The 26021-nt window shown below is 46.0% G+C and overlaps 2 protein-coding genes across 2 annotated transcripts; one reads left to right on the forward strand and one right to left on the reverse strand.

The window, feature by feature from the left end:
- Positions 1-15822: 15822 nt before the first annotated feature.
- On the forward strand, positions 15823-22973 carry FOXO4 (forkhead box O4). The gene is made up of 3 exons (XM_082680740.1): positions 15823-16765; positions 20166-21231; positions 21554-22973. The coding sequence occupies exons 1-3, from the start codon at positions 16301-16303 to the stop codon at positions 21559-21561; spliced, it is 1539 nt and encodes a 512-aa protein (XP_082536866.1). The 5' UTR covers positions 15823-16300; the 3' UTR covers positions 21562-22973.
- A 588-nt stretch (positions 22974-23561) lies between these two features.
- On the reverse strand, positions 23562-25383 carry LOC309840076 (uncharacterized protein CXorf65 homolog; the record flags this gene model as incomplete). The annotated part of the gene is made up of 6 exons (XM_082682069.1): positions 23562-23606; positions 23864-23955; positions 24414-24482; positions 24816-24950; positions 25153-25239; positions 25359-25383. 6 exons carry the CDS (start codon positions 25381-25383, stop codon positions 23562-23564), a joined length of 453 nt encoding a protein of 150 aa, XP_082538195.1.
- Between the last annotated feature and the right edge of the window lie 638 nt (positions 25384-26021).

Raw genomic sequence — 26021 nt, forward strand, 5'->3', positions numbered from 1 at the left:
AAGAGAGAAGTTGAATATACAGGTAAGTAATAGGAAAAGGCTTAAAATCAAATAGCCCTTGGAGAATTGCGAAAGTTAAATTCACAATGAGGTGTAAATACACGGTCTTTTTTTTTAAGAGAAACATTTGATAACGTGGAGAGGAGAGTAGCAGGGTACTGGGCTACTTAAATGTTTTGCAGTAATAATGCAATTGACAGCTGTTATCAGCTGGCTCCTATACACACACACACACACACACACACACATACACACACACAGAGAGAGAGAGAGAGAGAGAGAGAGAGAATAGAATAGAATAGCCAAGGCAAATCTCTTGGCAAACAGGTGACATCAGAGCATGATGTGAGAGCAATGCGCGTTTTCCTCTCATTGGATTTCTTTGACTATGTTCATTCTTTGCCAAAAGGAGTCCAGTGTTGGGAGGGGAATGAGAGAGAGAGATTTAGGATCCTCAAATTGGAAGGAATCTCATTAGTTCATCCTCCTGCCCACAGGCAATACTGGACCTTAAACATACATCTATCCATCTTTCTGCCTTTAAATTTTTCCCAAAGGAGATTGCACAATCTCCGAATCAGTCATACGCAATCATACTGACAAGAACTTCTTTCTAGTCTCTATTCAGACTGTCCTGAGGAATTGGCAAATCAAGAGCCCCTATAATTTGGAGTGTTTGTGTTCTTGGGAGCAGGGGTCTGGAACTGCAGGGAGGGAGTAGGGGGAGGGTCTGAGTGTAAAAGAGGTAGTGTAGAGAGGAAATCCAGAGAGCAGGGCTCATGACATACAGTCTACTCCAGGGAATGTTGATCCAGAATTTACCTGCCTTTCTATGGAGCCCCGCTCTCCTTCTGCACACATCCATCCAACTGCCTACTACTAGTAGTGACTTCTCCTCTTGAAGTTCCTTTAACCCTAATTTCACCTGGCGCCTCCCTAGGGATCGTCTCTACTTTAACTAAATCCCTTCTGAAAGTTGGATGAAATGTTAATGAAACATTTCCAATGTTGATGAAAAGTCCTTTAAATACTCAACTTGTCTACTTAAGTTGGTGATTGTATTTACTTTACTAAAGTATCTCTCGATCGCCTAAGGGTGAGGGCAATCTGAGGAAAAGTGGTGCGGCCTAAGTGTGTGAGTAGCTATGCATGTTTATCAGGTGTTGCTAAAGACCTAACCCTTTAGCTGACAAGAGTTTGGCCTCCAGCTTCCATACAGGTGTTTGTTAATTATATAATGAATCATCTAGCAACAATAAGACCTGGAAAGATGATAATGTTGCAATTAGCCAGCTTTCTTCCCTTAATAAAAGCTAACATTTATTGAACACTTACTATCTGCCAGGCACTCTTTTAATCACTTTATGTATTTTAACTCAGTTAATCCTCAGAACAATCCTATGACATAGGTGCTATTTTTATAGCTGCATTTTACTAATGAGGCACAGACAGATTAAGCAATTTGCCCAAAATCACACAGCTAATTAGTGGTAAAGTCAGGATTTGAACCCAGCCAGTCTGGTTTTGGAGCCCAGGTTTTCAACCTGCCGCCCAGAGAAGATCCTTTTAGCCCATACAGGGCTAAAAAGGAGTCATCATAAAGGGTGTAAGATGGAAAAAGAATTAGGAAAGGAAAAAGGAGAGAAATAAAGACCAAAAAAAAAAAAACTTTAAGGGGTAGAATGTCACTAACAACAGCTTAGTAACATTCTGGTGTAAGTTGCCTGCTCCTGCCTAGATGTTCTTCATCTGGCCTTTAATCTGAAACTTTTTGTATTGAATTCTATCTTCTTAATACCTATGATAACTTCAAGCCTATTTAATTTCTGCCCATCCTTCAAAGCCCAGTGCAGGTCCCACCTCCTCCATAAAGCCTCCATATTCATCCAGTCTACAGTAATCTGTACTTTTGAAATTTTTTACAGACTTCTTGTCTGTAGCGTTCATTTGGCTCTGACTCGCATTTTTAATTAGTCTTGTGTACATTTATGTCTCATCTTACCAACCATACCGTAAACTCCCTAAGGGAAGAGACTGTGACTTTTATTTCTCTTGCATCGTGTATCCCCCATAATGCCTAGCATGGTGTATTGCAAATAATAGGCACTCAGCAAATATTTGTTGGTTGACTAATTGATTGGGAAAGGTCAGAGACTACATCAAATCTTGGTTAACCCCTGAATCATTAGTGAAGAGCTATGCACTCAATGTGTACTCAATAAACATTAATGATGATTACAAAATCATTCAAAGAGTTTTTATAGAGCTTCTACACTGTGTAGAGAATGGTGTGTGGGGATAGAAATTAAATAGAGGATACAGCTTCTACCTTTGAATACCTTAGCTTAGGCTTCTCTTACTACTTCAATGCACACTATCTCCTTTCTCTGAATTCCTGCTGCATTTGAAGTCAGGACTAGCTATCACTCAGTTGTTGTCTCCCCTGATTCAATTGCAAGCTCCTTGAAGGAAATGGATAACACTGTGCTGGGACCATAATGGAATCACAGAATTAGAAAGGACTTTAGAGATTTCCCTATTGTCAAACTTCCCACCCAACGCAAAAATCCCTTTTGCAACAGCCCTGATTCAGCTCTTATTTAATTATACACTTCCAGTATCAAAATTAATCAATATAGGAAGCATAGGAGGAAGAATAGGTTCAGGAGCTACATAATGAGTTGGATTCTGACTACATGCAGTTTACTGTGATTGTTAGACAACGAAGTGGAGACAAACAGCTGAAATTCAAGTCTCAATCTCAGGAGAGATGTCAGGACTGCAGACAGAGACTTGGAGTCTTGGGTATGTAAGTAGTAGTTGAAACACTAAGATTAAGACTACTAAGGACAAGAGAACAAAGCAACCAAGGACAAAATCTCCGAGAATTCCTCTAATTGGAAAATGAGAGGAGAAATCAATGAGGTGAGAGAACTGGAAGATGAAGAAGAGAGTTTTAAGGAGAGACTGGTCACCAGAGTCAATGGAGGATGGATCAATGAAGTTAGAAAGGATAAGACTGAGATAAGGTTATTTGATCTGGTGATTAAGAAGCCAAACGTTTGATGACCTTGAAGAGAGAGGTCTCAGTGAAGTAGGGTCTATTTTGACTTACTCTTGTTAGCTATAATGCCTAGTTCAATGCCTGGTTCAATACATATTTGTTGAATAACTGAATAAATGGTTGGAAGAACTGTAGTTCCTGCTAAAAATAGGAGGTGATGGGGAAAAGTAAACAAGTTAGCCTTTCTTTTTCTCTGAAGCAAGAGGAGAATATGGGTAATAATATAGAGAAATGTTAAGGTGAAAAAGAAAGGGGCAATGATTTTCCCCCCAAAATGTGAAGTAAGCTCATCTGAGATTCTCTCACAGGTTTGATGGAATAAACTCTCAACCGGTAACAACTATAAACTCTGGACAAAATACACACACACACACACACACACACACACACACACACACACACACATGAAAGCTCCAGAGAGTAAACAAAACTAGGCGGATATTGGATGGAGGTTGGAACTTAGAAGAAGGGAACAGCAGGGGCCAGGGTTCCTATTTTTATGGATTTAGCCTGAGGACAGGCTGTAGTCATCAGCCACATCGCTAAAACTACAACAGGAAGCCCTCATCTTTCTAGCCTATAGAACCAGAGGACAGGATCTGGGGAAACGACAGTCTCTAGAAAATGAGGGGCTATATCAGAAAGACATCCTGAGGAGGAGCCCTAAATTATCTGTATAAATTCCTCCCAAGACTTATCCTAAACCATACATGCACAGGGTGGACTGAAAACAACTTTCATCTAAGACTAAAAGAATGGATCTGAGATTTGAGCTGCCACCCACCACAGGCAAGGCAGGGTTTTTAGTTTGAATCTAACCAAGTTAATTGCCTGCTGAAACAAATGCATCCTCACTCTTCAGAGAAGTATAACAGTATCCAGAGACTCCACAAGATAGCATTCACAATGTCCAGTAAACCCTCTAAAATTGCTCACTATATGAAGAATCAGGAAAATGTGGCCCATTCTCAAGGGAAAGACAATTCATGGAGGCCAACCCTGAGATGATGATGCTCAATGAGGAGAGGAAAAATGCCCTGGTAATGAATGAAGAGATAGGAAACTTCAGCAGAGAAATAGAAAATATAAAAAGGAACTAAATGGAAATTCTAAAACTGAAAAACACAATGTCTGAAATTTAAAAAATTAACTAGATGTACTTAATAGCAGAATGAAACACCAGAGGAAAGAGTAAGTGAACTTGAAGGTAGAGCAATAAAAACTATCTGATCTGAAGAAGAGAGTTGGTTGAAATAAAATGAACAGAGCCTTATAGACCCATGAGAGAACATCAGTGGTCTAAAATAGGTGTGATTAGCATCCCTGAAGGAGAGAAAAGAGAGAATGGGGCCAGAAACAGTATTGGAAGAAAAAATGGTTGAACCCTTCCCAAATTTGGTGAAGGACATATATTTAAAGATTCAAGCTCAGCAAAGCCCAAACAGGATAAATATGGAGAAAATTGCACCTATGTGTATCATAGTCAAACTGCTGAGAACCAAAGATCAAGAGAAAATCTCGAAATCAGCCAGAGAAAAACAGCACATTACATATAATGATTCAAATAACAATGGACTTCTCCTCAGAATCTGTGGATGCTAGAAGACAGTAGAAAAACATCTTTAAATTACTGGGGGAAAAAATCACTGGCGGCCCAGAATTCTATGTTCAGTAAAAATATTCTTCAATAACAAAGGCAAAATAAAGACTCTCTTCAGATAAAGAGAGTCTCTCTCATGCTTATAATCCTTTATTCTTGCTGTTCCCTATGTCTGGAACACACAGTCTCTCCTCTAGTCCCCTCCCTATCTTCAGCCTGCTAACTCCTACTCATCCTTCACAACTAAGCTTAAACGCCACTTCCTCCAGGAAGCCTTCCTGATCCCCCAAGTCCAAGTTAGGTGTCCCTCACTAATACATCAATAGCCCCCCGCATTTCTCCAATCTTAGCATTTATCATGCTGTATGTAATTACATGAGTTGATTGTCTGTGACTTCACTAGACTATATGTTCCATTAGGGCATGCATCATGTTTTCCTTATTGGTGTATTTACAGTGCATGCAATAAGCACTCAATTAATATTATCGAATAAAGAAAAGAAAGTCTGATTCCAAAGTATTTTTTCCTTTCTACTATGCCAGGCTGTCATCATCGAGAAGGAGGTCCTGACACTACTATAAGATTGACTACTATTATACTCTCTTAAACTTTATGGAGAAATCTACTGTGCTTTGAAAAACTGAAGCTTTCATTGAACTATCATTTTCCTGTGATTTCATGGGCAATTACTGTGGAGGCTATCCATATGTGCTTAACATAGATCCTTGGTAATCAATGCTTGTGAAAATCCTCATTCAATACCACTTCAAGATAAATGATGAGTAACGTGGAAATGATTAAACTATGGTGCATCCAACTTATAGAATATTATGTAGGCACTAAAATTATATTTATAAACCTGTGTAATCATTTGAAAACACACTTATATGTTAAGTGGGAAAAAGACAAAACCAAAAATACAAAATTGTATGTATAGTGTGATTACATTGTTTTTGTAAAAAAAAAAAAATCTATGTGGAAGGGGAAAATAATGCTGGAAAGAAATATAGCCAAATTATTGGCTGTGGTTTTCACTGGGTGATGGAACTACAGTTACTTTAAACAATTCTTTTCTGTATTTCACAATTTTTCTTTAATAAACACATTATTTAAGCAGCATTATTCCTATAGTGAGTGGGGGGGGACTTTCTTTTTTAAAAAGTTTAAAATAGAAAGTCTAAGGGTAGGTAGAGGTCCCCTGATACACCAGACGACAATCACAAGTAAAACAGGACTGTGTTTAAGCCTCCTTTCTCTTTAACTTGTACCTTAATGGCCTGATACCACTCATAGATTAACTAAGTGCATGACCTTGTTGAAGGATGCTATAAGACTGGCCTCAGGAAAAGAAGAAAGGGGATCAGCAGTGGAAACTGCCAGAGGCAGAAGGAGAAAGAGACTAAGCAAAGAGATCAGAGAAAGTAAACATAAAAGAACAGGAAACGGGAGGGGGGAGGGAAAGACAAGAGGATAGGTATATGTATATACATACTTTCATACATTGGCACCCGCATGAAAAAGAGGAGCTGGTCGTGGATTTTTATTACAGGCATAGCTAGCATATTTTTCATGTTATTTTATTATTATCTGTATTAAGAGTATGTGTGTTTGTGCCTCGTGCCTCACTATTCCCCAGGGGCACACTATGTATTTCTTCAGCCCACATGTGCTGTCATATCTGCCTGATGTTGCCAGGGAAGATCAACTGGACACTAGGTCTGGACATTCTGGAGCCTACTCTGGGAGCAAATTGCATAACCACGTGCCTATCTACGTGAGCTATAGATTTAGCAGACTATGTGGGACAGTCGGGAACATTCTGGGTGATAAAGGAGATCTGGATGGGGATTCGGGAAGTCCCAGAGGCATTTATGGAAAACAAGAAAGTAGATTAGTTCTCTCCGGGTCTAAACCCATTTATGACAAACAACTCGACAGCTCATAGCCAAGATTGTTTTTAAGATATTCATATTATTCTGTTGACTTTGTATATTGCTTCCGTCATCCTTGAAACTTTCACTGGGCTAGTGGGATGGCTGATGGGGGGGGTTCGATTATTAAATGTCATGCGAGAGTGTTGGAATTAGAAGTTAATTTCTACATGGTTTGGTTTGAGTATAGTCATTTCCCGGAAAGGATTTCCAGCAACCTTGTCTTTTCTGTATGATAATCCATCTTTTAACCCACCTGGAAATCAGGAACAAGGAGACTTAAAAGTAGGACATGTAAAGGGACCAACACAAGATCTTAGCATCATTCATTGACCTTTAGAGGGTGGATGCAATTGTCTTAGAGCTCCTGATGATATAATTTGTAGGGTAAAAAACTGTGGCTTCCATTACCGTACGCTAGAGTCTTGCACCATCCAATACAGTAGCCACTAGCCACATGTCACCAAATTTAAATTAAATTAAAACTTCAGCTCCTCAGTTGCCTGGCCACATTTCAAATGCTGAATAAGCACATGTGGCTAATGGCTACTGTATTGAACAGAGCAGATATAGAATATTTCCATCATCATAGAAGGTTCCATTGGACAGCACTGTGAATCTAGACTCGCAGGATGATGATCTGAGGATCAGGCATCTCTGCGTCCGCATGTAAAGTGACTTTTAAAAAAATTTTATTGGGGTATAGTTGATTTACAATGTTGTGCTAGTTTCAGGTGTACAGCAAAGTGAATCTGTTATACACATGATATATCCACTCTTTTTTAGATTCTTTTCCCGTATAGGCCATTACAGAGTACTGAGTAGAGTTCCCGGTGCTGTACAGTAGGTCCTTCTTAGTTATCTATTTTATATATAATAGTGTATATGTGTCAGTTCCAATCTTCCAATTTATCCTGCCCCCCCTTACCCCCTGGTAACCATAAGTTTATTTTCTACATCTGTAACTCTATTTCTGTTTTGTAGATAAATTCATTTGTAGCCTTTTTTTAGATTCCACACATAAGTGATATCATATATTTGTCTTTCTTGGTCTGATTTACTTCACTCAGTATAACAATCTCTAGGTCCATCCATGTTGCTGCAAATGGCATTATTTCATTCTTTTTTATGGCTGAGTAATATTCCATTGTACATGTGTACCACATCTTCTTTATCCATTCCTCTGTTGATGGACATTTAGGTTGCTTCCATGTCCTGGCTATTGTAAATAGTGCTGCAATGAGCATTGGGGTGCATGTATCTTTTCGAATTATGGTTTTCTCTGGGTATATGCCCAGGATTGGGATTACTGGATCATATGGTAGCTCTATTTGCAGTTTTTAAAGGAACCTCCATACTGCTCTCCATAGTGGCTGTACCAGTTTACATTTCCACCAACAGTGTAGGAGGGTTCCTAAAGTGACTTATTTTTTTTCTTACTTCAGGTTGTCTCTTTGCATCAATGTGCTCCAAGTGACACCAGGGAAACTAAGGCAGTTTAGCAGACCTTTTAACCCTCTTGCCACACACACACACACACACACACACACACACACACATAAGAATTCTCCCTTGGGGAATGGCTAAATAAAATGTGACATATTCGTTAAATGGAATACAACACAGCAGTTACAGGGAATGAGCTAGAAGTATAAACAAGGATAGATCTCAAAAACATTTTTGTGTGAAAAAAGTCAGTTGCTGAATGTAATCATTTATTGCACACAAAACAATACTACATTTTTCCTATGTAAGAGTATTTTTTTAAAAGGTCTGGAAGAGTACATATCAAACTAATGACAGTGCTAACTTCAAGGAGGGAGGAAAGGTGAATGGGATAAGGGACCAAAGGGATTTTTTTTAAAGGGATTTTTAGATTTTTCTGTAATGTTCTAAAATTTTAAAGAAAAATCTATTCATGTATTACTTGTGTAACTACAATTATTAAAACAGGACACAAATTTATATACATAACGTGAATATAAATATGTAAAAATATGGTGGGTGGTGAAAAAAATAAGGGAAGTATACAAAATCCTAATGATAGTTGTGTTAAGATGGTGGGTTTGTGGGTAATGATTTTATTCTATTTCCCTATTTTTTTTTTTTTTTTTTTTTTTTTTTTTTTTGTGGTACACGGGCCTCTCACTGTTGTGGCCTCTCCCGTTGCGGAGCACAGGCTCAGCGGCCATGGCTCACGGACCCAGCCGCTCCGCGGCATGTGGGATCTTCCTGGACCGGGGCACGAACCCGCGTCCCCTGCGTCGGTAGGCGGATTCTCAACCACTGGGCCACCAGGGAAGCCCATATTTCCCTATTTTTAAAAAGTTTTTTTTTGTTTTATGGCTGTAATGCTAATACAATAAAAATTCTTAAATAAAAAATGAATCCGGGGACTTCCCTGGTGGCACAGTGGTTGAGAGTCTGCCTGCCAACGCAGGGAATACGGGTTCGAGTCCTGGTCCGGGAAGATCCCACATGCCGTGGAGCAACTGAGCCTGTGGGCCACGGCTGCTGAGCCTGCACTCTAGAGCCCGTAAGCCACAACTGCTGAGCTTGTATGCCACGACTGCTGAGGCCCGCGTGCCTAGAGCCCATGCTCCGCAATACGAGAAGCCACCACAGTGAGAGGCCGCGCATCGCAACGAGGAGTAGCCCCCGCTCGCCGCAACTAGAAAAAGCCCCCGTGCATCAACTAAGACTCAACACAGCCATAAATAAATAAATTAATTAATTTAAAAAAATGAATCCACCTTTATTCTGCTGACATAGTATTATCACACATTAGATGTAGTTCTTAAGAGGCAATGGGCTCTGGTATACAATTAGTGCCAGAAATAACAGCTCAATCTCATTTATGTAAAAAATTTCAATTGTCCTTGGTGACAGTCTCCAAGATTCAACTGGTCAATATAAAACCCCATTCTGCAGCTAATTCATACTGGCAGACACACTGGGACCCTACAGTTCCTAAAAACAGAGGATCCATTGGAATATTTACGAGAATTCCCTTCTTATGCCCAGGACACCTGACTGGTTATGGGCTTTGAAAATTGTTCAGATCAAAAATGCCTCCTCTGGGGATTTCCCTGGCGGTCCAGTGGTTACGACTCTGCACTTCCAGTGCAGGGGGTTCGGGTTTGATCCCTGATCGGGGAACTAAGATCCCACATGCCATGTGGCACGGCCAAGGAGGTAAAAAAAAAAACTCTCCTCTGTGGTGTGGAACTCAGTTCCAAAAGCTGTTTCCTAAGACAAATCTGGCTTCACCTGCACCCTACCTCCATGGGGATGCAAGGTCAACTTCCACGCAGGCAACAACACTGGTCAAGCTTCTCAACTTTCAAGCCAGAATGTTAACCCTGTCACCCAACCACCTGTTCATCTGGCTTCCAAAACATATGGATCCTGCCTCAGTCAACAACAGAGCATACCAACTCTTCTGGGCTTCATCAGAGAATAAATGTAGTCAGCCTCTGAGGTCCTGTCAAAAGCCTGGCTGTGAGAAGAGATATTTATGGAATATATTATAAGGGACATTCTATCCATCCACTTCTTTAGGTGGCATTTTAAGTTGTGTCCTCAGATCAAGTTAGAGCACCAGAAGGTTACATGCCTGAACCATATTAGCTCAGCCCCTGCAGAAATGCTTTAATGTTATACCCTTGGCTTTTAGCCAGGGTAGTTACAAGAAAGTAATATGAAAATCTCTTCTGTGTGCATTATAAAACTGTTACTGAGGACATTGTCCCTTATGGTAAATCCCACATGAGAAATTTCTTATGGAATTTAGTGTCAGCGATGAACCATTATGTAGCTGTTAAAAATTGTAATTCTGGAAGACTAAATATGAAAACGTGTTTATGATATGTTCATTGAAAAAAAAACAACACAGAAGGGTACATAGGGTCTAATTGCAGCTATGAAAAATTATTTGTGTCTGTGGACAAGGACGGAAAGCTATAGGCAAAGATGAAAGTTGCATGAGGGCGATGGGATTACGAATCTTTTATTTTTTTCAAAAAATTTTGTTTGCTGTAGCCCTGTCTTTTCAAGTGAGGGAAAAAAGAATTTAGTGACGAAAATCTCTATCTCTCTTGAGGAATTGCCACGTGTCTTTCTTTCTGATAAGAAGAATTGTGTAATTTACTGTGTTTTCCCCGTTCCCCTGGGCGGCCCAGAAGATTAATTTAATGTTCAGTCATCGCACATTAGCTGCTTTTTCCTCTACATGCCTCTGATGTTCTACTTCTATAATCTGATGACATTTGTACTGTTTTTTTTTTCTGGTAAAGTGCCTCAAATCCCTTATAGAAAGAGCAAAACATAAGGCATTTCCCACATTTTAAAAGTTATACACAAAGAAAACTGGAAAAATATAAGAAAGTAAAAAGAAAAAATAACCACTGTTAACACTTTTGGGTATTTCTTCCTATTTTTTTCTCAATGTATTTTAAACAAAATTATGAGCATATAGCATATAAAGCATCACATCTAGCTCTTTTCATGCAATTTTAAAATACAAGCATCTTTTTGTGTATTGGACGCTCTTCTGGTAATAAGCCTAGTAAGTATCATGCCATTCGAAGGTTGAAACCATAGAGGCCTATAGGAATGGTTAATGAGAAAGCTCAAAGTTCAGTTCAAAGAGCCAGAAATGTGAGAGATGAAGCTTTGTGGACCTTATTCCTGCAGGGGACCAGGACAGAATTTGTGTGGGTGTGAAGTGTAAGCTCAGGGCAGTCTAAAGCCAAAAGGGCAATCTGGAGTCTTGTACCCATATCAAACATCACAGAAAATAGGATTTTAGACCTAGGAGAGACTTTAGAGATCACCTAATACAGTATTCCCATTTTACAACGGAAAAAAACAAAGCCAAAGAGGTGAATTGATTTGTATAGGCTCTGGAGTCAGATGGCCTGGATTTGCACGTCTGCCCTACCACTTAGTAACTCTGGATCTTAAGTAGGTTCCTGTACCCTCTCTAAGTCTCATTTTCTTCTGTGAAATGAAAATAGCAATAGCATTTAATTTGCATGCTTATCGTGTGGATTAAACCAGATAATCTGTGTAAAGCACTTAACACGGTGCCTAATACATAATAAAAACTCAATAGATGTTACTTATTAACAGTAGTGTAATTATTATCATTATTCAACTGTTAGTGACAGAACAACGACAAGGACTCAGATCTCCTGACTCAACCTAGTGCTCTTTTTACTACATCAGACTGACTTCCAGGGTTTGGAAAGGACTGAAAGCTGCCTCGATCTTAGTAGTGGTGCCAACTCAAATCTACTTGGGGCTAAATCTTAGGACTTTAGTCTGGGGTGTACTTTATGCAAAAGCACGTAGCCTGGTGTCTGGAAATGTAGGCTCTTACGAAATGTTTATTAACTAAAAAGATTTTTAAAAACAACGACAGGGTTGGGAGGGTGTTGTTGGCTTCTACGAGAAGAACAAGAAATCTTTCACGGAAACACATAAAAGAAGGATTTAGGGAAGAGGGCTACAAAAACATGGATGTTCCATACACGTCTGTGAAGACCAGGGACAAGCTGAGGTTCCTTGAGCTTTCTCATTGTTATTTTTGTTAACCCCTTCATCTTTCTCTGTAGTTACTAGCAAAAACCCTATGCAAACCCTAGATGGGGGGAGGGGTGTTTTCAAAGCTGGGCAGGGTAAGAAAGAAGTGGGGAAATGTCTATCTCAATTCAAATGAATAAAGCCGGTTTGGCAGCAGGCTTGGGGGGTGGCACCCAGGTAGAAGAGTGGGTGGTGGCGGTGAAAGAGGCAAGAGAGCCAAACATCTTTGACCTTCAAGAGGAAAAAAACACGTGGGAATGGGGAGCCAGTTGAGATCATAAACTCCTGGCTTGCAACTGGGAAAAAGGCCTGTGCCCCCCATATCCTACCATATTTCTGTTTGTAACTTATAACTATAGCAGTTTTCTGGGGGCCTGCTGTTGGTCCTCTTTTTTTTTTAGTTTTATCGGAGGATGGGTGACTTACAATGTTGTGTTTAATTTCTGCAGTACAGCAAAGTGACTCAGTTATACATATATAAATTCTTTTTCATATTCTTCTCCATTACGGTTTATCACAGGATATTGAACATAGTTCCCTGTGCTATACAGTAGTAGGTCCTTGTTGTTTATCCATCGTATGTATAATAGTTTGCATCTGTGTTGGTCCTCTTTCATGACCAATGTCTCTTCTATTTTCCAAGGCCACCATGCTGACTCTCTCTCTTGACTAATGTATATTCCAACACTGCCACAGTAATAAAGTGCATAATTCTGACCTCTCTGGACGCATGCTTTAAAGTCTTGGTGTTCTTACCATTCCATCGATCCTTCAGCTCACCCTCCTAAAGCATCTGGAGGTCCTATGGTTTATGGTCATTTTCATCTGTCTGGAGTTACAAGGTATACCCTCATCTTAACAGTAAAGGCTCAATAAGCATTTGTGGATTGACTGAAGAATTTATACTCTAGTTGGGGAGACAATATGCCCTCATGAAATGAAAAGCCATGTAACCCCAAGCACAAAATGAAAGAATACAAACTGAGTTCATAGAGGCTCAGGAGATGCAAAGTTGTTAAGTGATCTGTCAGGTTGGGCTAGTTGGGGAAAGTTTCCAAGAGCATGTAAGTTTTGAGCTTTGAATTGGAAATTTAAGGTGATGGACATGAGTTGGTAGAGAGGTGGACCTTTCCAAACAAATGCACAAAGGGAGACAACACAAGATATAACTCAAGCCATGACAGGTGCCTGCCCCACCCTGCCATTTCCCTGTCTCAGCAGCTCTTCATGATCTGCCACCACACCTGTTTCAGTTAGAAGAGAGCTCCTTGTGACCTAGTGCCCACCAGGCTCCCTCTTCTACCAAATTCACTGCTCGTGCAGCACTTTCCACGTACTCCAGGCTGTTCTGGAAGAGGCGTAGGCAGGAAATGTTCGCAGACATTGTGAGCAACTATCTCCTGTCCCTCTAGTCTGGACCTCAGGTGGGAATACACAGTCTTCTCTTTACCCTCTATATGACAACTGCGTGTTGGAGTAGAAGAAGGCAGGGATATGTAGAACCAAGATGGTTATGTTACCATGAGCAGACTAATATCACTTTGAAGGTCTAATGTGCTGCGGCCTCTGAAAAACTTCAGGTGGTATGGCTTTACAACCGTGATGGGAGGAAAGCCTGGTCATCACAGAGCACGTATCAAGCAACACTGCCAATGGTATAATGCTAGGCACTATACAGATAAGTTAAATTACAGTCTCTACCCCTAGGAGCTTGTCATCTAACAGGAAAAATGGGACATGGCCAGGCAGTAAATAAATATGATACATTTATTAAAACGTTGTCAAATGCACAAGTGCAATGGTCACTCGATTCCTGACCTCATTCATTTGACAAACATTTATTGAATGTCTGTTATGTGGGCTCACAGAGATACATAAAACTTGTCTCTGCCTTCAAGGAGTTCACAGTTTAGTGAAAGAGACATGCATACACATAAGCAAATAATTACAGTATAATATGGTTTATGCTATATAACATAAGCTTGCACAAAATGCTTGGGAATGCATAAGACAGAGAACTAACTGTACGTGAGGGAGACCAGGAAGGCTGAGTAAGAGTTTTCCAGAATAAGAGACTTGGGGAAGGGATGATGAGAGGGAGGACATCCCAGGATGTGGAGGGAAAGGTATAAAAGGGTATGTATGGCATTTCCAGGAAATAGTGTGAAACTCGAACTGGTCAGAACTTAATGTGCCCAGTGAAAGAGGAAGCAGGAAAGGTGGCCTGAATCTGAAGAGACCTGTATGCCTTGCTAAGGAGTTTGAACTTTATCACATAGGCAATGGGGAAAATCAAAGGAAGTTTTAAGCAGGGAAATGCTATGATCACATATAGGTGATATTCCAGTTCTCCTGCCTCCTAGCTGTGTGACTTTGGGCAAGTCACTAAATCTCTGAGCATTAGTGTCTTCGTCTGGAAAATGGGGATGACAGGGGTACCTACCTCACAGGGTTGATTTGAGGAGTAAAGGAGCTAGTTTATATAAAGCAGTCAGCACAGCGCCCAGCACATAATAAGTGCTCCATAAATTTTAGTTATTACCAGGAGTGTTTCTTAGAAAGGTTACTTTGTTGACAGCACAGAACATAAACTGCAGTTGGGAAAAGATTCGTGGTGGGAGGTCTGATTAAGACGATGCTGCAATTTAGTCCGGTGATAAATAAGATCCTGAACTGGGATTTGGATGTGGGAGGTTAGGGAGATGAAAAGATGAAGGGTAAATCTAGCTTAGGAGACTGGGTAGATTAGGACAACCATTAACCAAATTCAGAGATAAGAGTATCCAGAGGATAGGGGTGTGGGTGCAGGAACAGATAATGAGTTCTGTTTGGAACCTGTTGAATGAGAAGTGAAGCCGCCGAAGATGGGAACCTGGAGAATATCAATATTTGAGGAGAGGCCAGAAGAGCCAGTGGAGAAAACTGGTTAGCAACCGCACTATCAATGGGAACTGCGTATGGGGAGTCGAGAGCGGTGGGGGAGACACCATCATCAGCTAACCATTTGTTTATGTTCCCCAAGCCCTCCGCCCATCTCCTCAACACGAAAACAAGCCTATTCTTTAGTCAGTTCTTTGCTTCGTGCTTCTCGGTTTTCTGCTTCTTGCAGAGACCGCATTTTTTCCTTTTGCCCTCTTCCGATGGAAAGACGGAACGGTCTAACATCTCTCGACACGCTCATCTAGGCGATCCCGAATCACAAGGGAGGAGGGGGGAAGGGGAGAAAAGGAAGAAAATGATTTTTAAAGAAAAGAAAAAGTCCGCGACGACCTCTAATAATTAATGTTCCCCCTCTCTATATCCTGCCACGCCGCTCTCCTGCCACCCAGATCGGGCTCCTGGCCGCGAAGTAGGACGGGAGATGTAGTCCCCAAGCCCGACCAGGCTGGCACGACTAGAGAACTCTGTTTCCCAACCCGCTCTCCATGCGCGTGCGCAGATGGCTGCCCCGGCGAGTGGTAAACAGAGACGTCAGGCGGGGGCCGCAGCTTGGAGCAAAACAAAAGGGAAACCCGGGGGGCGGGGGGTGGGGGGGTTTGATAGGGGGATTGGTGCGGGAATTCGAGAGGCTGGGGCCGCGGGGACGTGGACCCGAGTAAGAGTTGGGGGGAGGGAAGAGGCGGGGGGAGGGGGAGTCAGGGGAGGGGCGAGTGACGCGGGGGAGCGGGGCGTGGGGGAGGGCAGTGATCCGGGTGGAGGAAATTCGGGAGGAGTGTCCGGGGGGCAGCAACTTAAAAGGGGGAGGGAACTGCGGCTAAAGAGACGTTCGGTGATGGGAGCGCGATTTGTGAGGGGATACGGTGCCTCAGGTTTAAAAGAGCAGGAAGCTGAGTGAGAGGTTGGGGAAAAAGTGCCTTCGCTAGGCGAAGGTTACAGGTGGTGTCTCGGAAAGAGCTCCGAGGCTGCAGGCTGTAGTGGAGGAGAGGATCAGAGAACTAACTGTGTGCAAGGGACAGCTTAGGGGCTAGCGTCCAGGGGCGAGGGGGAAGTTCGAGACTTTCTGAGGACTGGCAGGAATGTGCCTCCTGGCCCTCGGTGCTTCCCCCCTGGGGGGAGGCATCGCGAGGGACTGTGGCAGGCTCCTCTGAACGCTGAGCGGCGGAGGTCCAACTCCACGTATGGATCCAGTGAATGAGAATTCAGCCAGAGAGGCTGCCGCGCTCGTAGACCTCGATCCCGACTTCGAACCCCAGAGCCGTCCCCGCTCCTGCACCTGGCCCCTTCCCCGACCAGAGCTCGCTCCCGAGCCGTCCGAGCCGGCCGAGGTGGAGTCAGGTCTGGGAGAGAAGGTACACACGGAGGGGCGCTCGGAGGGGCGCTCCCAGCCGACCCTGTTGCCCTCCCGGCTCCCTGACCCGGCAGGGGGCCCCCAGCCTGGGATCCTGGGGGCCGTAACAGGTCCTCGGAAGGGAGGCTCCCGCCGGAATGCCTGGGGAAATCAGTCATATGCAGAACTCATCAGCCAGGCCATTGAAAGCGCCCCCGAGAAGCGACTGACACTCGCCCAGATCTATGAGTGGATGGTCCGCACAGTGCCCTACTTCAAGGACAAGGGTGACAGCAACAGCTCAGCAGGATGGAAGGTAACTATGACCCCCTTACCTCCGTCCCAATACCCGTCTGCTCCTGGTCCCCCCAGTCTCCTTACCTCTACTCTGGGGCCCCTTTTACACCCCTAGCCCAGAGGTCCACCTTCCGTCGTCATTTAGACAAACATTTACTTAAGACATAGTATATGCCGCTGGGTGCTTGATGCTGGAGGATCACAGATGAATAAGACACTGTCCTTGCCCTGGAGAAAATTGAATTCTCTGCTCACTGCTCAACACTCCCAGCACTTTGGCTTGGCCTGCCCCAAACACTTATCCCCACAGAGAAGTCTTTATCCTATGTACAGCAGGAACTGTGTGGATTCCCCACAGGAACCTAGCCTTCCCTCCTCCCCCACCTCCCACCCCAACACCTTTTCTCCCATTCCTGTGGGATCACTTGGATTCCCTGCTTGCCTCCCAATACCTCAGGGTAGAAGTACTGTTCTAGGACTCTGCTACCCAAGAAGATGGAGTGAAGTGGCGAAAGGTAAAAAGAGTGATATCCATGTGGTAAGGTAGCAGATCTTATGCACTAAGAAAAAAGGGTGGGCTGTCTCGGTTTACCCTATATAATGCCAAGAAACTCTCCTTAGTAAGGGGCTATCCAAGTTGTGGGGGGAAGTTTTCATTTACTGTTGAGGAATATTTACGGAAAAAATAGATAGGGCTCTGACTTCAGAGCACAAGGTTGGGAGCTCCCTTGGCCTTCCACGAGGAAACTGCGAGGAAAGATCTCGCTAGATGCTCTGAAAGCTTGTCCTGAGAAATATGGGACTCTAATCACAAGATTTGGGAGCTTTAACTCCTATTGACGCCTTGTGCCCCCATAGGTGGTGAGATCAGCATGCAAGGAAATGCAGAGGGTTGAGTGAGCAGAGGAGGGTCTTGTCCTAGGTATAAGAGATCAAGGGATCGGATCCGCAGTATCCCTAGGGGTTGGGCAGAACAGAAAGCAGGACAGCTGACTGAGACCCTTGGCACTATTTCTGGGTAGACTGCCACACCACAGTCTCAGCTCATACAGAGCTCCCCTCCTTGGACCCAGCCTACACAGCTGTTTTTCTTTTCTCTTAGGTTCATTTTCCAGGGTAGAAGAAATAACCATGAGTTGTTAGTTATGCTGTGGTAGTGTAGTCCCTCCTTAGAATTTACACTTGTACGGGGTTTTTTAGTTTACAAAGTAATTAAAAATTTTAATTTCATTTATCTTCACAGCAATTCTGAGATTCCACATTTTACATATTAGGAAACTAAGGTACAGAAAGGTTAGGAAACTCGCCAAAATCGATAGAATGAGGACTTGAACTCAGGTCTAACTATAAATCATATGCTCTTTCTGCTAATCCATGCTGCCATGGAATGATGGCAAAGTCAAATCAGGCCAAATCTGGGGCCTCCAAGGCCCTCACCTCCCACTCCCCACCCCCACCCCACTCCAAGGGGGAGACCTCAAGACTGAGCTGGCTTCCCTGGTGATGTGCCAAGGTTACTACCACTCCACCAGGGGGCGGCACTCACCTAGAACAAGAAGGCTTAATTTAGGTGGCTGGGGAGCAATTAGCAGTCACCCCCCTTCCAACAGGTTAGAACGGTAGGCTTCTAGGGAGCCGACCTCTCCAGGTAGGAGGCTGTACAATGTACTAGTTCCAAGGCCTAAAGAAGAGAGGATGAACAAATGGCACTCGTGGGTACTGAGTAGTAGGGAAAGGAATGAGCCTTCTCAGTAGACCCAGAGTTAGAGGATGGGAAGGCAGGGGGTGCGGGGGGGGGGGGGGGAAATCACAGTGCCAAAAGTCACCGTGGTTTTCAGTTACTAAGAGCCCAGGCTGGATGGACAAGTGTGATTCCTTGAAGGAACCAAAAACATTAAAGCAGCCAGAGGAGTTGGAATGCCATTACTACAGACAATGACTTCTAAAGAGCCCTGGAGCAAGAGGCTGCTTAAACATCTTTCCCCAGGCAGAGGGTCTCCTTATCTAGAGCATCAGTCTGAAACACATGAAGTGATTTCTGACTGTCCATAGCCTCAACCTGCTAGTTGCTCTAAGCCCTTCTGGGCTCCTCCCAAGTTTCTAAACACTAAAGACCTTCATGTGGGAGGTCAAATGCCTCTAAGGTTGGAGATCCTATGCACAAATTCCTGAGGAGAAGTGGGGAAAAGGAGGTAGGAAAGAGAAGGGAGGTTCCTGGAGGGTGGGGTGGGGCGGACACAAAAGGATGGTGTAACTAGCCTGGAGCAGCCAGTAGAAATAAGCTGCTCTGGGGGCTCAAGAAGCTGCCAATCTCAGCTCCCTGGGCCCCTGGAGAAAAAAACTTATCTCTAGCAGAAAATCAGCAGCGAGGGAGGAAGGAAGAACACAGCTTCTAATACTCAAGGCACTCAAGAGCTGACGGAGCCTCAAGGGGAGATTCACCATCCGTCACCAGAGGGCCACCCACCAATCAGGCAACAAATATTGATTATGTACTGGGAGATTGGCACTCTGAGGGGGGCACTGCTGGGGGCTGCCCACCTGGACAACGTGTCCTGGCGTTTACACTTGATAAGACGAATTACTTGAAACCATAAACAGCATAATATAGATTGGGGAAATTTGTGTGGAACAGATGAAAAATGCTGTACAAGAAATTTGGCTGCAGAAGTCAAGCAACCACTTTAGAAAAGAGAGAGGACTTCAGCTTTATCTTGACGAGCTAGTAGAATTTAGAGAGGGGGGAGATCCTTCCCCGGACAAGGAGGGAGGGAGGGGAGGGATGGGCCTGGTGTATTTGAGGCACAGAGAGAAGCCTGGCCTGAATGTACTTGAGGGTGTGTGTCCAGGAATTGGGAGAAATCAGAAAAAAGGAATCTGCCGATCCTATAGAGAGTCGGGGCCCAAATGCCCTGTACAGAGTGGAGCACCAGCCTTGCTGAGGTTCCAGCCCCTCAGCCAGTTCCGAGGACCGGCTCAGGACAGGGTGGGTCTGTCCTGGGCTGCTGTTGCGCCACTGTCCTGTAAATTCCACCCAAGCCTGCACTCAAGGAAAGGGGTGGAGCTGTGGAACGCTCTTTCCCACTTGAGCCTAGTTCTTGCTGAACCAGGAGTGCGTCTTCTCAACGCCCACAAGCCCCAGACAGCCACCAGAGACTTGGGAGGGGTAGAGTGCTGTGAGCTCTTGGGGGGGGGTGCGGGGAGGGGGGCACGGTGCCCTCTGACTAGCTCATTGCTCGGGTGGGAACTGTGTGTGGTCTCATCCCCTGCCACCACCCCCCACCCCTACCTTTGCCTCTTTTCCCCCTGGATTTGAATAGCTTTGCGTCTCCAGGAATGCCCCCGCTGCATCCCAGCGTCCTTTTAGACTGCACTGCCGGCCGCTGACCTTCCTTTCCTGTTGCCTCTGCCCCCTCCAGAACTCGATCCGCCACAACCTGTCCCTGCACAGCAAGTTCATCAAGGTTCACAACGAGGCTACCGGCAAGAGCTCTTGGTGGATGCTGAATCCAGAGGGAGGCAAGAGTGGCAAGGCGCCCCGCCGCCGGGCAGCCTCCATGGATAGCAGCAGCAAGCTGCTCCGGGGCCGCAGCAAGGCCCCCAAGAAGAAACCTGCTGTGCTGCCAGCTCCGCCCGAAGGTGCCACTCCGAGGAGCCCTGTTGGCCACTTTGCCAAGTGGTCAGGCAGCCCTTGCTCTCGAAACCGCGAGGAAGCTGATGTGTGGAGCACCTTCCGTCCACGAAGCAGTTCCAATGCTAGCACTGTCAGCACCCGGCCCTCCCCCAGGAGGCCAGAGCCTGAGGTGCTGGCGGAAGAGGAAATGCCAGCCTCGGCCAGCAGCTATGCTGGGGGTGTCCCTCCCACCCTAAAAGAAGATCTGGAGCTGTTAGATGGGCTCAATCTCACATCTCCCCATTCCCTGCTGTCTCGGAGCAGCCTCTCTGGCTTCTCTTTGCAGCATCCTGGGGTTTCAGGCCCTTTACACACCTACAGCACCTCCCTCTTCAGCCCAGCAGAGGGGCCCCTGTCAGCAGGAGAAGGGTGCTTCTCAAGCTCCCAGTCCCTGGAGGCCCTGCTCACCTCTGATACGCCACCACCTCCTGCTGATGTCCTCATGACCCAGGTAGATCCCATTCTGTCCCAGGCTCCGACACTTCTGTTGCTGGGGGGGATACCTTCCTCCAGTAAGCTAGGCACAGGGGGTGGCCTGTGTCCTAAGCCCCTAGAGGCTCCAGGCCCCAGTGGTCTGGTTCCCACCCTTCCGATGATAGCACCAGCACCGCCTCCAGTCATGGCGGGTGCTCCCGTCCCCAAGCCCCTGGGGGCTCCTGTGCTCACACCTCCTACTGAAGCTCCAAGCCAAGACCGAATGCCTCAGGATCTCGATCTTGATATGTACATGGAGAATCTGGAGTGTGACATGGATAACATCATCAGTGACCTCATGGATGGGGGCGAAGGACTGGACTTCAACTTTGAGCCAGGTACGGCACCGCCGAATCACGGTAGCATCTCACAACCTATACCTCCTCCTAGGTGTCCAGCTAGTCCTGTGATTGAGCAAAGGAGAGCTAGAACAAGGGGTAGCTGGAGGTCCCGGGGAACTGGAAGGGCGATGTCATGTTAGAGTGGCATAGTTTCCAGATGGGACCTCCAGGCCCCTCAGCAGTGCTCACCCCTACAAGGTAGCATGGGAGAGGTGGGGAAGGGGCCGTCTCTGTTTTCCTTGGTGTGGATCTTGATGGTGGAAAGTTGTCATGCCCCAGATGAGCCTCTTACGTTGTCCTCCGTTTTCTCTTCCCACAGATCCCTGAGCCATTGGCTGGCAGCTTTATTCCCTGCTTCAGAGACGGAGCCAGGCGTGCCCATATCCACTCTTTACCCTTGACCCCTCCCTGGGAATTTGGGACCCTGCTTTAGAGCTAGGGTAGGGTCTGCTCACCTGGGTGTTGAGGAAATTATAAAGCTGGGGGTGGGGAGGGAAAGGGGAGGGGGAAAGGGAGAGGGTTTATTCTCACTGTGCCAATTAGGGGGTAAGGCCCCCCTCTCAGGAGCCATCCTTGGGCCCCTCCCATTCCCACCCCATAGGTTTTGTAGCAGGGGCGGGCAGTACTGTTGGAAATGTGAAGTCACCAGTGGCCTTACCCCTGCCTTTGGGAGCAGGATTTTTTGTAGAGTCTTATCTGAGCTGGTCCAGGCTGGGTTGAGCCTGGGATTTTTATGCAGTGGCCCCTTGGGCCAGTGGTGTGGGACTGGGGGGGTGGTAATGGGGAGCTGGAAGGGCCGAGGTCTGAAGCCTGGAGTGGCTCACCAGGCCAAATCACCCTTGGACGGCTACAGATAACAGAAAGGCTTTTTATAAACTTTTAAAGAAATATAAACACAAATATAGAGATTTTTAACAGTGGCAAGGTGCTAGTGATGGGGAGAATGCTTTCTTCTTTCTGAAGGCTTTGTCATAGTGACCTGATGCAAACACTACAGACATTACTCCGGGAAACATGGGGGAAATACGGGAGACAACCCCAGGTCAGCAGAGAGCAGGGGGCAAGGGGAAGAGCTCCCGTGAGGACCAGGTGTAAAACATGGCCTACACGGAACTAGCTTGGAGTTTCCCTAACTCAGGTCCCCTCACTCTGTCACCTTGTGCCTGGGAGTGTGGTGTTGGGGTACAGTCACACTCTCGTGTGAGCCCCTGTGGGTTCGTGCTATGGTGGGAGAGTGTGTTGAGGGCCAGGAATGAGTTTGTGGCCTGGGAAGGGGGTGGGAGGGGGGAGAAGAGAAGGAGGGAAGGATTTAGGGTGGTAAAGTTAGGCACAGAGACCTCCCTGTTCAAGGCCCCAGACAGCTGTCCCTGCCCTTCTTCCCCTTGCCTGACTGCAGGGGTTATGTGGAAGTGTGTGCAGTAGCAGGCAGGGGGAAGGGCGGAACAGGGAAAGGGGAGCTGGGGAGCTTGGCTGAGGGTCTGGGAAATGAGCAGAGATGGAGGGGAATGTGGATCAGGTTTACTAGCACCTGCTAGGAAAGGCCATCTGGGGCTCCTTCTCCACCCTAGCCCCCAAAGCAGCCCCTCCCCCAGTCCCCTTTGCATTGTCCCCTCCCCCGCCCCTGCTGTGGGTTCCCATCATTTCCTGTGTCAGCGCCTGGCCTACCCAGATTGTATCATGTGCTAGATTGGAGTGGGGAAGTGTGTCAAATCAATAAATGAATAAATTCAATAAATGCCTATAACCAGCTCTGGTTTCTGCTGCCTCGCTGTTCCCCGCGGATAGCGGAGGGGGAGGTAGGGACTGCCCAGAGGCAGACTGATGGGAGGTGGGGGAATTTCAGACGGGGACTTGGTGGAGTGTGGCGGGGGGGTGGGGGGGGATGCCCATCCGTCACCTAACCCCAGCAGGAGTAGGCGGGCTGTGATAGGTCTCCCAGGGGGAGGTAGTCTGGTTGGAGAAGACCCCACCCCCCACTCTGTCCCTCAAAGGCTCATTGTGCTAGACTTCGCTGTCTTTCCTCACCCCCACCCATGTGCTTGCCCTCGCTGCTCCTACCCACCCTGAGAGCCTCCACAATGCCTGGCGCAGACTTAAGCCTTGGTGCAGATATTGGGAGAAGAAGTCTTTCTTGAAAAAAGGAACCTCACATTAAATGCCAGTAATTTCATACCTAGTATTGCTGCTCTCAGTTGGTCACTTTATTTTGCTGGCGACCTTTATCCCTACTACGAGTTAAGTTCGCTTTGGTCTTAACGGGTGGACCACTGCGAGTGGTCCCTCCTCCATCTGAGCGTCCTGATGATTTGGACTGGAAAAGGATAGGGTCAGTAAGTAGAGAAAGAGGCCCCTGCAGGGAAGCTTTCTACAAACTAGGACCGAAGGCAGGACAAAAGAGGTGAGAGGCAGGTCTTGGGCATGGATGTTGGATTTGGAAAGGAAATTCATCCCAGAGGGCCAGGGTGGAGAAGCCTTCGGTAGACTGGCGGGGGAAAGGAGGTTGCTGAGACAGACCATGTTTGGGAAGGCTTACTGGGAGTTTCACTGATTTCCCTGACGATTTCCCTGACGATTTCCCTGACGATTTCATTGCCGATTTCATTGCCGATTTCATTGCCGATTTCATTGCCGATTCAGTTCGAGCACGTTTCTTGGCTTCTTGTCTTCTAAGCATTTTTATTTGACCCCTCCGCAGGAGGTCACATTGTGTATGCAAGGCATCTAGGAACCAGGAAAAGGCACCCCCACCTCCGAGGACTGGAGAACTTCCCTTCCCATCCTGTCCCTCCCATCATTCAAATGATCACTTGGAGTAACCGGGCCTAAAGCTAGGCTGAGGAGTGACCTGAAGGTGCCCAAGCTTTGCTCTTTTCAGTGGCAATCGGGACACCAAGACTCCAAGAGCGAAAGGTGAAGGGAAAGATGGGAATGATGTGGTGGGGATAGGGAGATGTACTGAGGAGATGGCTGAGAAACAGCGAGGAGGGATGAGTGACACAGGCACACTGCACCTGGTTTGAGCTAAACATCCCTTCTGAAGTGGCCCTAGACTCTATTCCCCTTTCCCTAGGATCTTGTGATCCTGCCTGATGGACTACACAAGCCCCACCCTATATTCTCCATCACCCACCATTATACAGTACCCTCCATGTGCCTTCTTCCTCCACCATGCTCCTTACCAATTAGCTTGGGATCTGGGTTCTTCAGGAGGGGCACAAAAGCTCTGTAGACATTCTGAAGTACAGTTCCTGTGAACACGGCAGTGCATGATCCCCAGCCCCCTTCACCCAGCCTCCACCCTTCCAAAGCCCAAGATTTCAGGACCCTAACACTCAACACTACCTTGAGCTGGTGTAACTTATTTTCTCCCCTCTGGTCCATCCCTAGGTCAGGTCAGGGGAGGGGGGGAGCGGTGCATAGAATGTGCTAACCTAACCAATGTCATAGAGGCAGTGCCTTTCCTTAGGCTGACTAGAGACGGTCAATTTGGATCTGGTTTAGGGGCCCTATTTGAAGGGCCAGGTCCACAGTCCATCTTTGGGGCCTTGCTCTATCTCTGGGGAATGCTCCCAAGCCGCTACCTGCTAACCCATACTCCACCCTGCAAACGTAGTAGGTGTCTCGAGCTGTAAGGAATTTGTTGGCATAGACTCCAAGGGTCTTCTTCAGGAAAAACATCTGCATTGTCCCCATTGCATCACACAAATCGATGATGTCTGGAGGGAGACCACAGGGTAATTGGGGCAGCTAAGGAGGGAGAGAGGGAGCAAAAGAGGCCAGTGATCCTATTCAGAACGTGTTGGAGGAAGCTGTCTGGATTCAAGAAGCTCTCTTCTTGGCAGGAGGAGGACTTGACGGCTAGAGATGACCCTGCTACTTCTGATCCTTGGCCATGAGTCTCCTCCCCACACTCCTCACCTGTTTTAGGCACCCCCACTTCATGACGGACATATTGCAGCAACAGGAGGACAGAACAATTAGTATTGGCCAGAAACTGCTGATTATCTGAGAAGAGATGGCACGGGGTATGTGGTCCTTCCGCAGTTATACCACCTCTGTGATCTCCACTGCCCTCCAACATCCCCAACCCTACACATAGACATCAGCTATGTGATACCCCTCACCTCCATGTTCGACATAGATGAACATGCTCTGAAGATCTTCTCATTCTTCAGAGAGTCTTAATAAGTCATGGCAGAAGGAGGGTGTTCTAGAGGCCTTGGGGGGCCAAGTGGGCCCATAAGGTCGGGGGACTGGAGAGGAAGATGGATTAAATTGGCTGAGGAGGTCCAGACTGTGCAAACAGGAGAGAGCTATGGGCAGTTGTGGATAAGCAGCATCCCTAGGGGTAGGGCCTGAGGCTGCAGCTGAGGGATTATGAGGTCAGAAGTGGTATGTGTGACAGAAGGTGAGGTAAGGCTAAGGAAAGAAGAACCTGGGTGGGGTCTATAAAAGATTTGTTAAAATGGGGGCAACAACAACAACAACAGAAAATGGGGGCAGCATGGTAAATCTAACTCTAAACTGGCCCTTAGAAGGAGTGTAGGACACCTAGAGAAAAGTCCGTTTCTGGAACAGCACTCTTTTCGAGTGAGTCTGTAGTGCCGCTGCCTCCGCGGCATGAGTCCACCGCGCCTCTTTCCTCCCCTCGGCACCAAGCCTCCCACCCGCATTGCACCCCACGTTTCCATTGCTTCCCCCCCCCCAACAGCAGACTTCCTTGATGATTATCAACAGAACTTTTATTTCTCATTCGTTTCTGGAACAGTTGAAGGGTAGATGGAAAG

Source organism: Grampus griseus, assembly GCF_964374135.1.
Source record: "Grampus griseus genome assembly, chromosome: X".
Taxonomy (NCBI): domain Eukaryota; kingdom Metazoa; phylum Chordata; class Mammalia; order Artiodactyla; family Delphinidae; genus Grampus; species Grampus griseus.

What these genes read in the sequence shown, in the direction of transcription:
- FOXO4 (XM_082680740.1), top strand. Translation starts at nt 16,301, where the DNA reads ATGGATCCAGTGAATGAGAATTCAGCCAGAGAGGCTGCCGCGCTCGTA. An exon ending in ACAGCTCAGCAGGATGGAAG is followed by an intron (nt 16,766 to 20,165) that starts GTAACTATGACC and finishes TGCCCCCTCCAG; the next exon opens with AACTCGATCCGCCACAACCT.